The sequence below is a fragment of the Carlito syrichta genome, unplaced genomic scaffold, assembly GCF_000164805.1.
Source record: "Carlito syrichta isolate Samal-C Ts95f unplaced genomic scaffold, Tarsius_syrichta-2.0.1 Scaffold124018, whole genome shotgun sequence".
In the NCBI taxonomy this organism is placed as follows: Eukaryota; Metazoa; Chordata; class Mammalia; order Primates; family Tarsiidae; genus Carlito; species Carlito syrichta.
Window position 1 is genome coordinate 35920 of NW_007068114.1, and position 11728 is coordinate 47647.

The following is an 11728-nucleotide window of genomic DNA, read 5'->3' on the forward strand; positions in this document are numbered from 1 at the left end:
TTCCCACCGCAGCCTCGACCTGCTGGGCTCCGGTGATCCTTCCGCCTCAGCCTTCCAAGCAGCAGGAATTACAGGCATGAGCTACCATGCCCAGCTGATTTTTTTTTTTTTTTATTGTAGAGATGAGGTCTCGCTGCCCAGGCGGGTCTCGAACCCGCGGGTTCAGGCAATCCACTCACCTCAGCCTCCCAAAGGCGCGGGATTACAGGCTGAGCCACTGAGCCCGGCCCATTTTTACAGGCTGAGCCACCGAGCCCGGCCCATTTTTCGTTTCTGCGCCTGTTTCCTCCTCTGCACAAAGAAGATAACACTTTGTCTTGGACTTACACATTTCATGAGTCAAATATTTGTACCTCACACTTAGTACATGAATGTGTTTGTTAAATAAATAGAAGGAACCAGAGAAACGGCAGAGGGACAGAAAGATCAACATTTGGGCCCAGTGCAGTGGCTCATGCCTGTAATCCTGGCACTTTGGGAGACAGAGGTGGAAGGATTGCTTGAGCCCAGGAGTTTGAGACCCGCCTTGGCAACATAGGGAAACCTTAACTCTACAAAAACAAAAAATAAAAATAAAAAAATTAGCTGGGCATGGTGGCTTGAGTCTGTAATCCCAGCTACTTGGGAGGCTGGAGGCTGAGGCAGGAGGATCTCCTGAACCCAGAAGGTGGCGGCTGCCATGAAGCTTCAGTGAGCCATGATGGTACCCCCGCACTCCAGCGTAGGTCACAGTGCGAGACCCTGACTCAAAAGAAAGAAAGAAGAAGGAAGAGAACAGAGAGAACAGAAGAGAAGGGGCCGGGCTCAGTGGCTCAAGCCTGTAATTCCAGCACTTTGGGAGACTGAGGCAAGAGACTGATTGCCTGAGTCCAGAGGTTCGAGACCAGCCTGGGCAGCTTGGTGAGACATTGTCTCTACAATAAATCAAAAAATTAGCCGGGTATGGTGGCGCACGCCTGTAGATCCTGCTACTTGGAAGGCTGAGTTGGAAGGATCGCCTGAGCCCAGCAGGTCGAGGCTGTGAGGCTGCGGTGGCTGTGAGCATGCCACTGCACTCCAGCCTGGGTGACAGAGTGAGGCTCCAACTGAAACATCAACAACAACAACAAAAGAAGGTTTCAGAAGTGTTAAGCAACTTGCCTAAGGCCACCCCACTAACAGGTGGGAGTTGGGATTCAAACCAATCCAGCTGTCCCTAGAAGAGTGGAACTTTTTGCACTGCACCTCCACAATCGCCACCCTCTGGTCATCTCTGAGAGCTGAGACAAGAGGCAAAGGTCGTCTTGGTCGACCTCAGGGAGGAACACATGCTACCAGTGACTCAAATGGTCGCTGCTCTACTAATGTCTGCAAGTAACCGGAAACGCGCTGTGAGTATGGATTCTGGGGTTGCGAGTTTAACGAGCAGGCATATTCACGAGGAATCCACGAACAAAGAGGGTGGGCTCTATCTATCTTTTCTTGTGCATTTCCCTACTCTAGAATGTGAATTCCACAAGGAGAGCGACGTTTCGTCTGTTTTGTTCCCTGCTGAATCCCTTCTCCCTTAGACAGATTGTGAGACCTGGTGGATGTCAAGAAACATCAGTCCAAGCAGGGTGTGGTGGCTCAAGCCTATCATCCCAGCACTTTGGGAGGTGGAGGTGAGAGGATTGCCTGAGCCCAGGGGCTCGAGGCCAGCCTGGGCAACTTGGTAAGATCTTGTCTCTACAATAAACCAAAAAAATTAGCCGGGCAAGGTGGCGTGTGCTCGTAATTCCAACTATTTGGAAGGCTGAGGCAGAAGGATGGCCTGAGCCCAGCAGGTCGAGGCTGTGGTAGCCATGAGCATGAGTGTGCCACAGCCTGGGCGACGGAGTGAGACTCCGACTCAAAAAAAAGAAAGAAAGAGTCGGGCTCGGTGGCTCAACCTGTAATCCCGCGCCTTTGGGAGGCTGAGGTGAGTGGATTGTCTGAGCCCACGGGTTCGAGATCCGCCTGGGCAGGCGAGACTTCATCTCTACAATAAATCAAAAAATTAGCTGGGCATGGTAGCGTGCACCTGTAATTCCGGCTACTCGGAAGGCTGAGGCAGAAGGGTCGCCGGAGCCCAGCAGGTCGAGGCTGCGGTGGCCGGAAGCGGCCACTGCACTCCAGTCTGGGCAACAGAGTGAGACTCCAACTCAAAAAAAAAAAAAAAGAAAGAAAGAAAGAAAGAAACATTTGTCCAAAGAACAAAGGATGCAGAGAGATAGGATGAGCTCATGTCTGTTATTTCTTTAAATCCTTACACCAGACAAGGAGCAAGGTGCAGCCCTGTCCCACAGCCTTGACCTCGGTACAATCAATTCTCTCTCTGCGCCTTGGTTTACCAACGCGAGGCATTCTCATGAAGCGTGGTCATTTAGCGGATGGCAATTTCCCTTTGAAGCCACCACACCAGGTGCTATAACCGTGCACAGCAAAGACATCGTCATTGTCATTGGCAAAGAGAAGGGCCCAAGGGCCTAACTTCATAAATGAGTCAACTGAGCCCGCAAGACAGAAGCTGAGTGCACGTGGCAGTTATGGTAATCACGGTGATGGCGATGATCACTCCCATTTGAGAGATGTGGAAACTGAGGCATGGACAGGTCTGGGGACACACGGATGGAACAGAACCAGGATGGAAGCCCAGGCCTGGGGGCTTCCATAGCTGTCCTGCTCTGTCCGAGTGGACAGAAAGAGGGATGGGTGGCATGAGAACATCAGAGGCAGGGAAAGGGGAAACTGAGGACTGAGGTGTGGGAGGGGTTTGACATAAGTGAAGAATGGCCCTTGGGCCTCACAACTCACGGTAGCCAGCGTTGTTGACCACACAATCCAAGCGGCCAAATCGGCAGATGGTCTCGGAAATCAGCGTCTGAAAAGGAAGGAAATGTCCTTCGAATGAACAGGAGCGGGAGGTTGTTGGGAGCCAGCCTTAGAGGTCCACATGATTGACAGGGTCCCGGTGGGCCGAAGACCCCGGGCCGCAGGGCAAACCCGGGAAGCTGAGGCCCTTCTGTCTTCCACCTTTGCTGTTTGATACGGCTGAAGAAATTCTGTGCAGTCGTGGAAGAAGAAAACGGCATGTTTATGCGAAGTACTCACACCTAACCTGAGAATGTCATGGTTCATTTTCCCATTTTCCCACTATGCTGCTTGGTCTTTTCTAACATATGCAAGGGCTAAACTCTGAAGCACATCAAGAATGCTTTCTTTCACTTGGTTATAAGTTACTAGATATTGCTTGAATAAAAAGATATTAATATATTCACTCCTTATTTGATTTAGAATTACGCAGCTTCGTGTTCAGACATAAGGTTTTTTAGAAGCACAAGTTTATGGTAAGTTCATTATGAGCTCATTATAAGTTCTAACACTTATCTAGGAGTTATGTAGGTGATTTAGACTCTTTTGAAGAAAGTTGCTGGCAGTGCTATTCTAGACATGATAATTGTTTTATCCATGTATTAATCGTAATTGGTAAATGTAATATCATACAAGTTTATATAATCAATATTCATATGTATGAGGGTTGACAAAAATTATTAGACTCTGGTTATGTTTAACAAGGTTTTTACTTTGTGTCATTAATTACGTTTTAGTGCTATAGCTACTTTGAAGATTGTTTTAAGTTCATAAGTTTAAGTTCACACAATGATAAAATTGGTGCCTCAAAGATAATAATAATTGCTCCACTGCCTATCTTAAGACAAAGATGTTTTCCAGGAAGTTGCCAAGTATAAGGGAAAACAGCCAAATCACCATTATCCTAAACTTAAAAACTCATTGACAATTATACAACCATAATAATTTTAGTTGTGTTAGTTTTATTTCATTATGTTTAGTTGACTTCATATGTTTATTCAGAGTAAAGATTAGTGTATGTATTTTCACAGTAAGTGACTTTCATAGTTATTCTTTAAAAGCTAGCCACTGTTGTTTGGTCAAGTTAATGGGCTTCATATTCCTACTATCACTATGTACAATCTATAGTTTTGTATTAGTGATTTTAAGGCTTTTTTAATTAGACAAGTGATGCGGAACCAAAGTCAAAGTAAACCTTGTATGCATGATGTTTAGTGTAAGTAAAACTCCTTTTACACTTATCTCAAGACTCATTAACTGAAAGTAGATCGTGTTTTTGGCTTATTCGTTTCTTCTAAAGACCGCTAGATGGTGGTAACCTTTAAAACATAGGTACGTGAAGGAATTTTCTTTGTCTTGCCCCTTTTACAAATGCTATAAAAGCTTTCTGTTAACTAATAAAGGATGTCATCTGCTCAGGAAGCAGGTGTCCGGGAATATTGTGTCCGTCTTTCGTCTATCCGTCTCTCCTTTAGGAGATCTCACGACCTGGCAGAGGGGCTAGACCCCTTCAGGAGGTGCCCAGCCTGGGAGGAGCCAGGGCTCCCCAAAGCAGGGCAGGGAGGGGGCGGCTGGACTCGCAGCCACACTGCTGTCATGGTTGCAGGTACGGGGGTGGGTGACAAAGATCCAGACAGAGGGGAGAAGACAAAGACCCAAGAGGGAAGAAAGCAGAGATATACTGCTTGAAATAAGCAAATAAGTTCAGGTGAGGTGGCTCATACCTGTAATCTCCGCACTTTGGGAGGCTGAGGCGGGAGAATTATTTGAGCCCAGGATTTTGAGACCAGTCTGGGCAACATAGTGAGAATCCTGTGTCTACCTGCTAACACCTCCCAAAAATAGCCAGACATGGTGGTATGCACCCGTAAGCTAATCGGGAGGCGGAGGCAGAAGGATCCCCTGAGCCCAGGAGGTGGAGGCTGCAGTGAACCAGGATTGTCACTGCACTCCAGCCTGGGTAAGAGAGTGAGACCCTAACTCAAAAGAAAGAAAAACAGAGAGTGAGAGAGAGAGAGAGACCCAGACACAGGAGAAAAAAAACCTGTTGGCCCACTTTGAGGGAGTTGCTCTCTTCCATGCATATGACAGGTGTGATAAGAGCCTTGCAGGTGTGGGAGGTCAGGGAGGACATGTGACCTGGTCCTGAGAGCCAAGGGAGATCTTGTGTGTGTTAGGGGAGTGGGGGAGAAAGGGTGACACAGTGCTGAAACCTTTAGGATGGGTGCAATTGAGCCAGGAGAAAGGGAAGAGTAAAGGGAACAGCACGTGAGGGCAACTAGGAGAAAACAAAGGTGGGGGCAGGGTAATTACAGCAGGTGAGGAGGAGGGAAAGGACATTCTCTCACCTTCACCTCTTCTTCCTGAGTCACGTCACAGAGGATGAAGACAGCTCCAGGGAGCTCCTGCTCCAGGGCCCGGGCCCCGGACTCTGCAGGGAGAAAAGAGCTGGACCCCTGGGTCTGAGGGAGGAGGAGCTGGGAGCCTGGACACCGAGGTCTGAGGGAGGAGAGGCTGGGGGTCTGGACTCCTGGGTCTGAGGGCGGAGGGGCTGGAGTCCCGGACACTGAGGTCTGATGGAGAAGGGCCTGGGGGCCTGGACTCCTGGGTCTGAGGGAGGAGGAGCTGGGGACCCGGACTCTGACGGCGGAGGCTGGGGTGGGCCGAGGGACCCTCACTCACCTTCCTTGTCGCAGATAACCACTTGGGCCCCGCTCTTCGCTAAAGACAGAAGAGAACAGCTGACCCCGCCACCTTGGTAAAGGCCTCTGCTGCCCTCGCGTGGCCACCCGCAGCGAGGCCGATCTCCCTGTCCTTCCCCAGCCCCCCCAGCCCCCGTGACCCCAAAGTCTCATGATGATCCCTCGGGACAAAGAGCAGAAGTCCTGACACATATTCTCTCTGGCTACTCCAGGGGCCTGATGGGGATCCCCAGTTCCCGTCTGGGGGTTCTGGAGTAAACCCTAATCCCGTGAGAGACATATTCGCCGATCCACGGTTTGGGAGCTCAGGGGAAGAGGGTGACGGCCTTAGGAGACCCGGCGCAAACTCAACCCTGTCGAGGCACGTTCTTACATAGCGCGGCACGTTGGCTTTTATCCAATGAGAATCCGGACTCCGGTACTGGAGTCCCTGGTTTCCGCCCCCGTGGGCCCCCAAACCCCGTCCTTCCTCTCTCGGGGCACCACATCCCCATCGGCCACACCCCTGCTCACCGAAGGCGCGCACGATCCCGGCTCCGATGCCGCGCCCGCCCCCGGTCACGACCACCACCTTCCCCGCGCAGCTCATTGCCGCAGCCAAGGTGTGCGCGCCGGTCTCTCTCTGTCACTCGCCCTGGGTCTCTTTCCACCTCCAAAGTCCGGCGAGGCCATGGGATCAAGCCATAAATAGGGACTGGATCCTGGAAGCCCAGCCCTGGGGGGCGTTACCAGAAAGCCCAGCCCTGGGGGGCGTTGCCAGGGCCCTGGGAGTTTGTCCCCAGGCCCTCCTCCCCGAAACCCAGGAGTCCAGACCCCAGGCCCTCCTTCCTCAGACCCGGGAGTCCAGGCCCCCAGCTTCCCCTCAGACCCAAGAGTCCAGGTTCCCAGTCCCCTCTAACCTCAGACTTAGGGATCAGGTTTCCAGGCCCCTCACTCAGATCCAGGAGTCCAGACCCCAGACCCGGGAATCCAGACCCCAGCTCCTCCTCCCTCAGACCCAGGAGTCCTGGCTCCCAGCCCCCTCATGTCTTAGATCCAGAAGACCAGACCCCAGCGTCTCCTTAGACCCAGGAGTCCATATTCCCAGTCCCCTTCATCCTCAGACTTAGGGTCGGGTTCCCAGCCCCTCCTCCCTCAAGCCCACAAGTCTGAGGCCCCGGTCCCTTCCTCCCTCGGTACCTAGAAGCCCACGACTCTGGTTCTGCCCCTCAAGATCCCAATATCACAACCCCAAACGGACAGAAAGAGAGCTAATGACTAAAAGTTCAAAGTTTTAATCCAAATTTGGACAGTGTTGTGAAAAAAACAAACTTTGGCCGTAGAAACCACGCCCCTCCCAGGCCAAGGATGGAGACCAGGCCACGCCCCCAGAGGCCCTGAGTGGCCCCAGATCTCCGGGCGGTACCTCCAGGCCACGCCCTCACGCGCCGATTGGCTGCCGCCTTCGGGCGGGTCAGAAGCTGGACTGTAGCAGAGTGACTCGCAGGGGCCACGCCCCCTCGTCTGGGGTCAGGACCGGAGGGGCGGTCCCGGAATCCCACGCGGACTCCCAGGGGGCGGGGCCTCCGCCACGCCCACTGCCTCGGCGCGAGAACCCCGTGGAACCGGAATGAGGCACTGGCGGAGACCGGGGGGGCGGGGTCTCCCGGCGTGTGGGGTCCGATGCGGGCAGCGACGCAGGGGGAAGAGAGTCTCCCCGAGAGTCCAAGTTTCCACCTGGAGAGGACGAGTGGGGTATGAGAATGGCAAACTTTGGCACTTAGTCTTCTAGATTCCTAGGCCTTTCTTGCTTCCTTTCACCTGATTTCCTTGATGGAAGGGCAAGGTTTGATACTGACCACGGGAATAATGAGAACTGAAGTTCTCACTGCGGATCTAGGACTTTCCAGGCCTCCAGCTCCTCCTCTCTGACACTCCGAAGTCAAGATCCCCTAGTCCTGCGGTCCTCAACCCTTTTGGCATCAGCAACCGGTTTCGTGGAAGACAATTTTTCCAAGGCTGGGGGTGGGGTGGGGGAGGTCACCAGGCATTGGATTCTTACAAAGAGGGCGCGACCTAGATCACACGCACGCGCAGTTCACAACAGGGCTCGCCACCACAAAAGTCTAGTGCCGCTGCGGATCTGACAGCATACGGAGCTCCGCTCACCGCCATTCAGCTCCTGCTGTGCGGCCAGGTTCCTAACAGGCCACGGACAGGTACTGGTCCGCGGCCCCGGGGGCTGGGGTTTCCTGCCCTAATCCATTCCTCTCTGAGACTCAGGTATCCAGACTCCTAACCTCTTCCTATCCCCGCGCTCCAGTGTCGCGAGTCTCCGTCCCCTCTTGCCTAAGTCCTGCGTCTCCCAAGCTCTGCCCAGCTCTTTTCTCAACGAGACAAAAATTTCCCAGAAGCCCCTAGACGCCCTCCTATCCAGGACCCAGGATTTCAGGCCTTCAGCTCCCTCTTCTCTAAAACCCAGGAGTTCAAGATCCTCTGCCTCTCACCTGTCATCATTCTGTGCCACTGTGAGGCCTCAGTGGCCAGGGCTTGGGAGAGGCTGAGAACCCGCTCCCGGTGGCCTTCGGATGTCGGCATGTAAGGGGTGGCGTTCCTCGGACTAGAAAAAAAAGAGAAGATGGGGGCTGGGGGCTGTACAATTAGCCGGCAAATTGAGGACCGCGGGTCCGCGCGGGGTCTTCTGGGAGTTGTAGTTCCTAGCACATGTCTCTAAGGGACTTTAAACGTGTGGCCGGTCTCTTGCAGCCCCCGTGCATTATGGGATTTGTAGTCCCGTGAGCCAATTTTACCTGATTTCCTTGATGGAAGGGCAAGGTTTGATACTGACCAAGGGAATAATGAGAACTGAAGTTCTCATTGCGGATCTAGGACTTTCTTTTTTTAAACTTTTTAATTTTTAATTTTTTTCCCTCCCTTTCCCTCCCCTCCCTTTTTATTTTAGTTTAGTTTTTAGTTAGTGCCTCACTCTGTCACCCAGACTGGAGTGCAGTGACATGACCACAGCTCATGCAGCCTCGAACTCCTGAGCTCAGATGATCCTTCTGCCTCAGCCTCCTGAGTAAGCAGGGACTACAAGTGTGCACCAACATGCCTGGCTGATGTGTGTGTGTGTGTGTGTCTGTGTGTGTGTGTGTATGTGTGTGTGGAGACGAGGTCTCACTGGGTTCCTCAGTCTGGTCTTGAACTCCTGGGCTCTAGCAATCCTCCCGCCTCGACCTCCCAGACTGCTGGGATTACAGGCCTGAGTCACGGCTTCTGGCAGATTTGGGACTTTCTAATTTTGTTTCCAATGCTCCGAGAATCAAACGTCTCTAGGAGTTTTGCAACTATAGCTCTGTACTCAGGAGACTTTTTTTTTTTTTTTGAGTTGGAGTCTCACTGTCGCCCAGACTGGAGTGCAGTGGCCGCTCCTGGCCACCGCAGCCTCGACCTGCTGGACTCCGGCGATCCTTCAGCCTCAGCCTTCCTAGTAGCCAGAATTACAGGTGCGTGCTACCACGCCTGGCTGATTTTTGATTTATTGTAGAGATGAGGTCTCTCCAAGTTGCCTAGGTGGTCTTGAACCCATGGGCTCAGGCAATCTACTCACCTCAGCCTCCCAAAGGCACGGGATTACAGGCTGAGCCACCAAGCCCGGCAGGAGGCTTTTTTTTTTTTTTTTTTTTGAGTTGGAGTCTCACTCAGTCACCCAGACTGGAGTGCAGTGGCCGCTCCCAGCCACTGCAGCCTCAACCCACTGGGCTCTGGTGATCCTTCCACCTCAGCCTTCCAGTAATTGGAACTTAAGGCGCGTGCTACCACGCCCGGCTAATTTTTTGATTTATTGTAGAGATGAAGTCTCACCTGCCCAGGCTTGTTCAGACAATCCACTCACCTCAGCCTCCCAAACCCGCTGGCTCAGACAATCCACTCACCTCAGCCTCCCAAAGCGCTGGGATTACAGGCTGAGCCACCGAGCCCAGCTCGGCAGGAGGCTTTAATAATACATGATGCTACTCCCCTCCCTTTTGGCAAATTGATTTCCCTGCTCCCTTGACCCACCTTTAACCTCCTTACCTACTCCAGGACCCCGAGCTTCTGAGCCATTTCTGGGCTCCAGAGTGTCCTGGAACAGGCTGGAAAGGAATTGGGGCATTCGAATTCCTCACCTGGAAGCCCCACGTTCTCATTTTGAGGGTGGGGTAAAGGGGGTCAGAAAAGGGATGAAATTGTCCAAAGACCGGACAATGTTTAACTTCACCTGTGCTCCTGGAAAGGTGCACAGGTTAGCAAATCCCCCCACACCTGTGACTTGTCTAATTCCCTTCTATAAAAACCTAAGGGTACTCAGTTTCTCTTGCCCATGCCAGCTCTGGCATGTCTCCCTTTCTTTTCTCTCTTCTTTCTCTAATAAACTTTGTTTGAAAAAAAAACCCCAAAAACCTAAGGGACACCCTCCTGAGATACCTGAGACACTCTGAGGTACAGATCTGGGATGTCCTTTCTATGACAAGAACATGAATAAAATCAGTTTTCTTAATGGCTCAGTTTTTTTCTTTTTTGCCTTTGACAACACATACCGACTTAACAGAAAAACAGGACTTCTAGCCCAGACCTGAGACCTCCCCGACTCAATCCTCCCCTCACGCCCCCTCCTGCCCACCCACCACTAAAGAGACCAGGAAGCTGACTTTAGCACAAGTACAAGCTGGGGCGAATCTTGAAACTTAATTTAGGGTAAGGAGTTAGGGAGTATCCCCATTTTACAGAGAAGAAAACTGAGACTCAAACTAGGCATAGAGGACCCCATATCACCCTCTGCCCCACCCCCAGCTCTGCTCCCCTCACCCTTTGCTCCACATCAGGCTGGCGTCTGGCTGGGGACAGCGTCCTTCCCAGGGTGAGGAGCTGGGGGGAGGCCGGGCGAGGGAGAGGCCGTCCGCATTCCTGATTTCTGCGCATCCGCTCCAGCTGTTCCTGGGCACTCATCCGGGGCCGGGCCACGGGGGCCTGGGGAGATGAGAGACACCCCAAGACCCTAACTTGGGTCTCCTCTTCATCTCTTATCGCTAAGCCTCTTGGCCTGCTGTCCTGCCCTCTCTAGGAAATTCACAGTACCTCAAAGGGGTCTTCCCACACCCAAGGTTGATGCTGTCCCTCCCCTGCTCACAGTCCTCCCATGGCTCCCAAGCACCCTGGGGACAAAAGCCTTTGGGGACCTGTGTGGCCTGGTCCCCACGCCCCTCTCTGGCCTTGCTCTGTCAGCTGCCTATTTCCACCTGAAGTCCCAGGTGAAACACTCACTTCCTGGGCATAACAAGCTTCTTCACACTCTAGATCAGTGGTCCCCAATCTTGTCAGCATCAGGGACTGGTCTCATGGAAGACAATTTTTTCTTTTTGAGTCGGAGTCTCACTCTGTTGCCCAGGCTGGGGTGCAATGGCATGCTCATGGCCACTGCAGCCTCAGCCTGCTGGGCTTGGGCGGTCCTTCCACCTCAACCTTTCAAGTAGCTGGAACTACAGACGCACACCACTGCACCCGACTAGTTTTTGTGATTTATTGTAGAGACGAGGTCTCTCCAAGTTGCCCAGTCTGGTCTTGAACCCCCAGGCTCAGGCGATCCTTTTGCCTGCCTCTCAAAGTGCTGGGATTGCAAGCTAAGCCACCATGCCCAGTATTTTCTTTTTCTTGAGTTGGGGTTCACACTGTCATCCAGGCTGGAGTGCAGTGGCATGATCATGGCTCACCGCAGCCTCCAACTCCTGGGCTCAAGTGATACTCCTACCTCAGCCTCTGGAGTAGCTGGGACTACAGACGTACACCACCACGTCTGGCTGATTTTTTAAATTTTTTTGTTGAGATGGTGGTCTCGCTGTATTGCCCAGGCTGGTCTCAAACTCCTGGGCTCAAGGAACCCTTCCACCCTGGCCTCCCAAAGTACTGAGGATTATAGCCACCATGCCCAGCCCCCTTGTTCTTTCTTTTGTCCTCAACACCAGAGGAAAGACACACAGGGAGAGTGCCATGTGACAACTGGAGTTATGCTATCACTGCCAAGAAACCACCAGAAGCTAGGAGAAACACCTGGAACAGATCCTTCCTTAGCGCCTTCAGAGGGAGCATGACCCTGCCGACAACTTGATCACAGGTTTCTTTTTTTTTTTTTTTTTTTT

At 52.4% G+C, this 11728-nt stretch overlaps 2 protein-coding genes across 2 annotated transcripts in view; both read right to left on the bottom strand.

Annotated features, from left to right (window-relative positions):
* HSD17B14 (hydroxysteroid 17-beta dehydrogenase 14) overlaps nt 1-6272 on the bottom strand; it is a 31689-nt gene extending 25417 nt beyond the window's left edge. The window contains exons 1-4 of the mRNA XM_008048525.1: nt 6087-6272; nt 5554-5592; nt 5220-5302; nt 2815-2881 (exon numbers count right to left, since the gene is read on the bottom strand). Coding sequence (XP_008046716.1) covers nt 2815-2881; nt 5220-5302; nt 5554-5592; nt 6087-6162 — 265 coding nt within the window. The 5' untranslated portion in view covers nt 6163-6272. The remainder of the gene's footprint in view (nt 1-2814; nt 2882-5219; nt 5303-5553; nt 5593-6086) is intronic.
* A 559-nt stretch (nt 6273-6831) lies between these two features.
* Nucleotides 6832-11728, bottom strand: part of PLEKHA4 (pleckstrin homology domain containing A4) — a 37725-nt gene continuing 32828 nt past the window's right edge. Inside the window, 4 exon segments of the mRNA XM_021707764.1 lie at nt 6832-7289; nt 8060-8172; nt 9630-9688; nt 10401-10562. Of these exon segments, the coding sequence (XP_021563439.1) occupies nt 7027-7289; nt 8060-8172; nt 9630-9688; nt 10401-10562 (597 nt within the window). The 3' untranslated portion in view covers nt 6832-7026.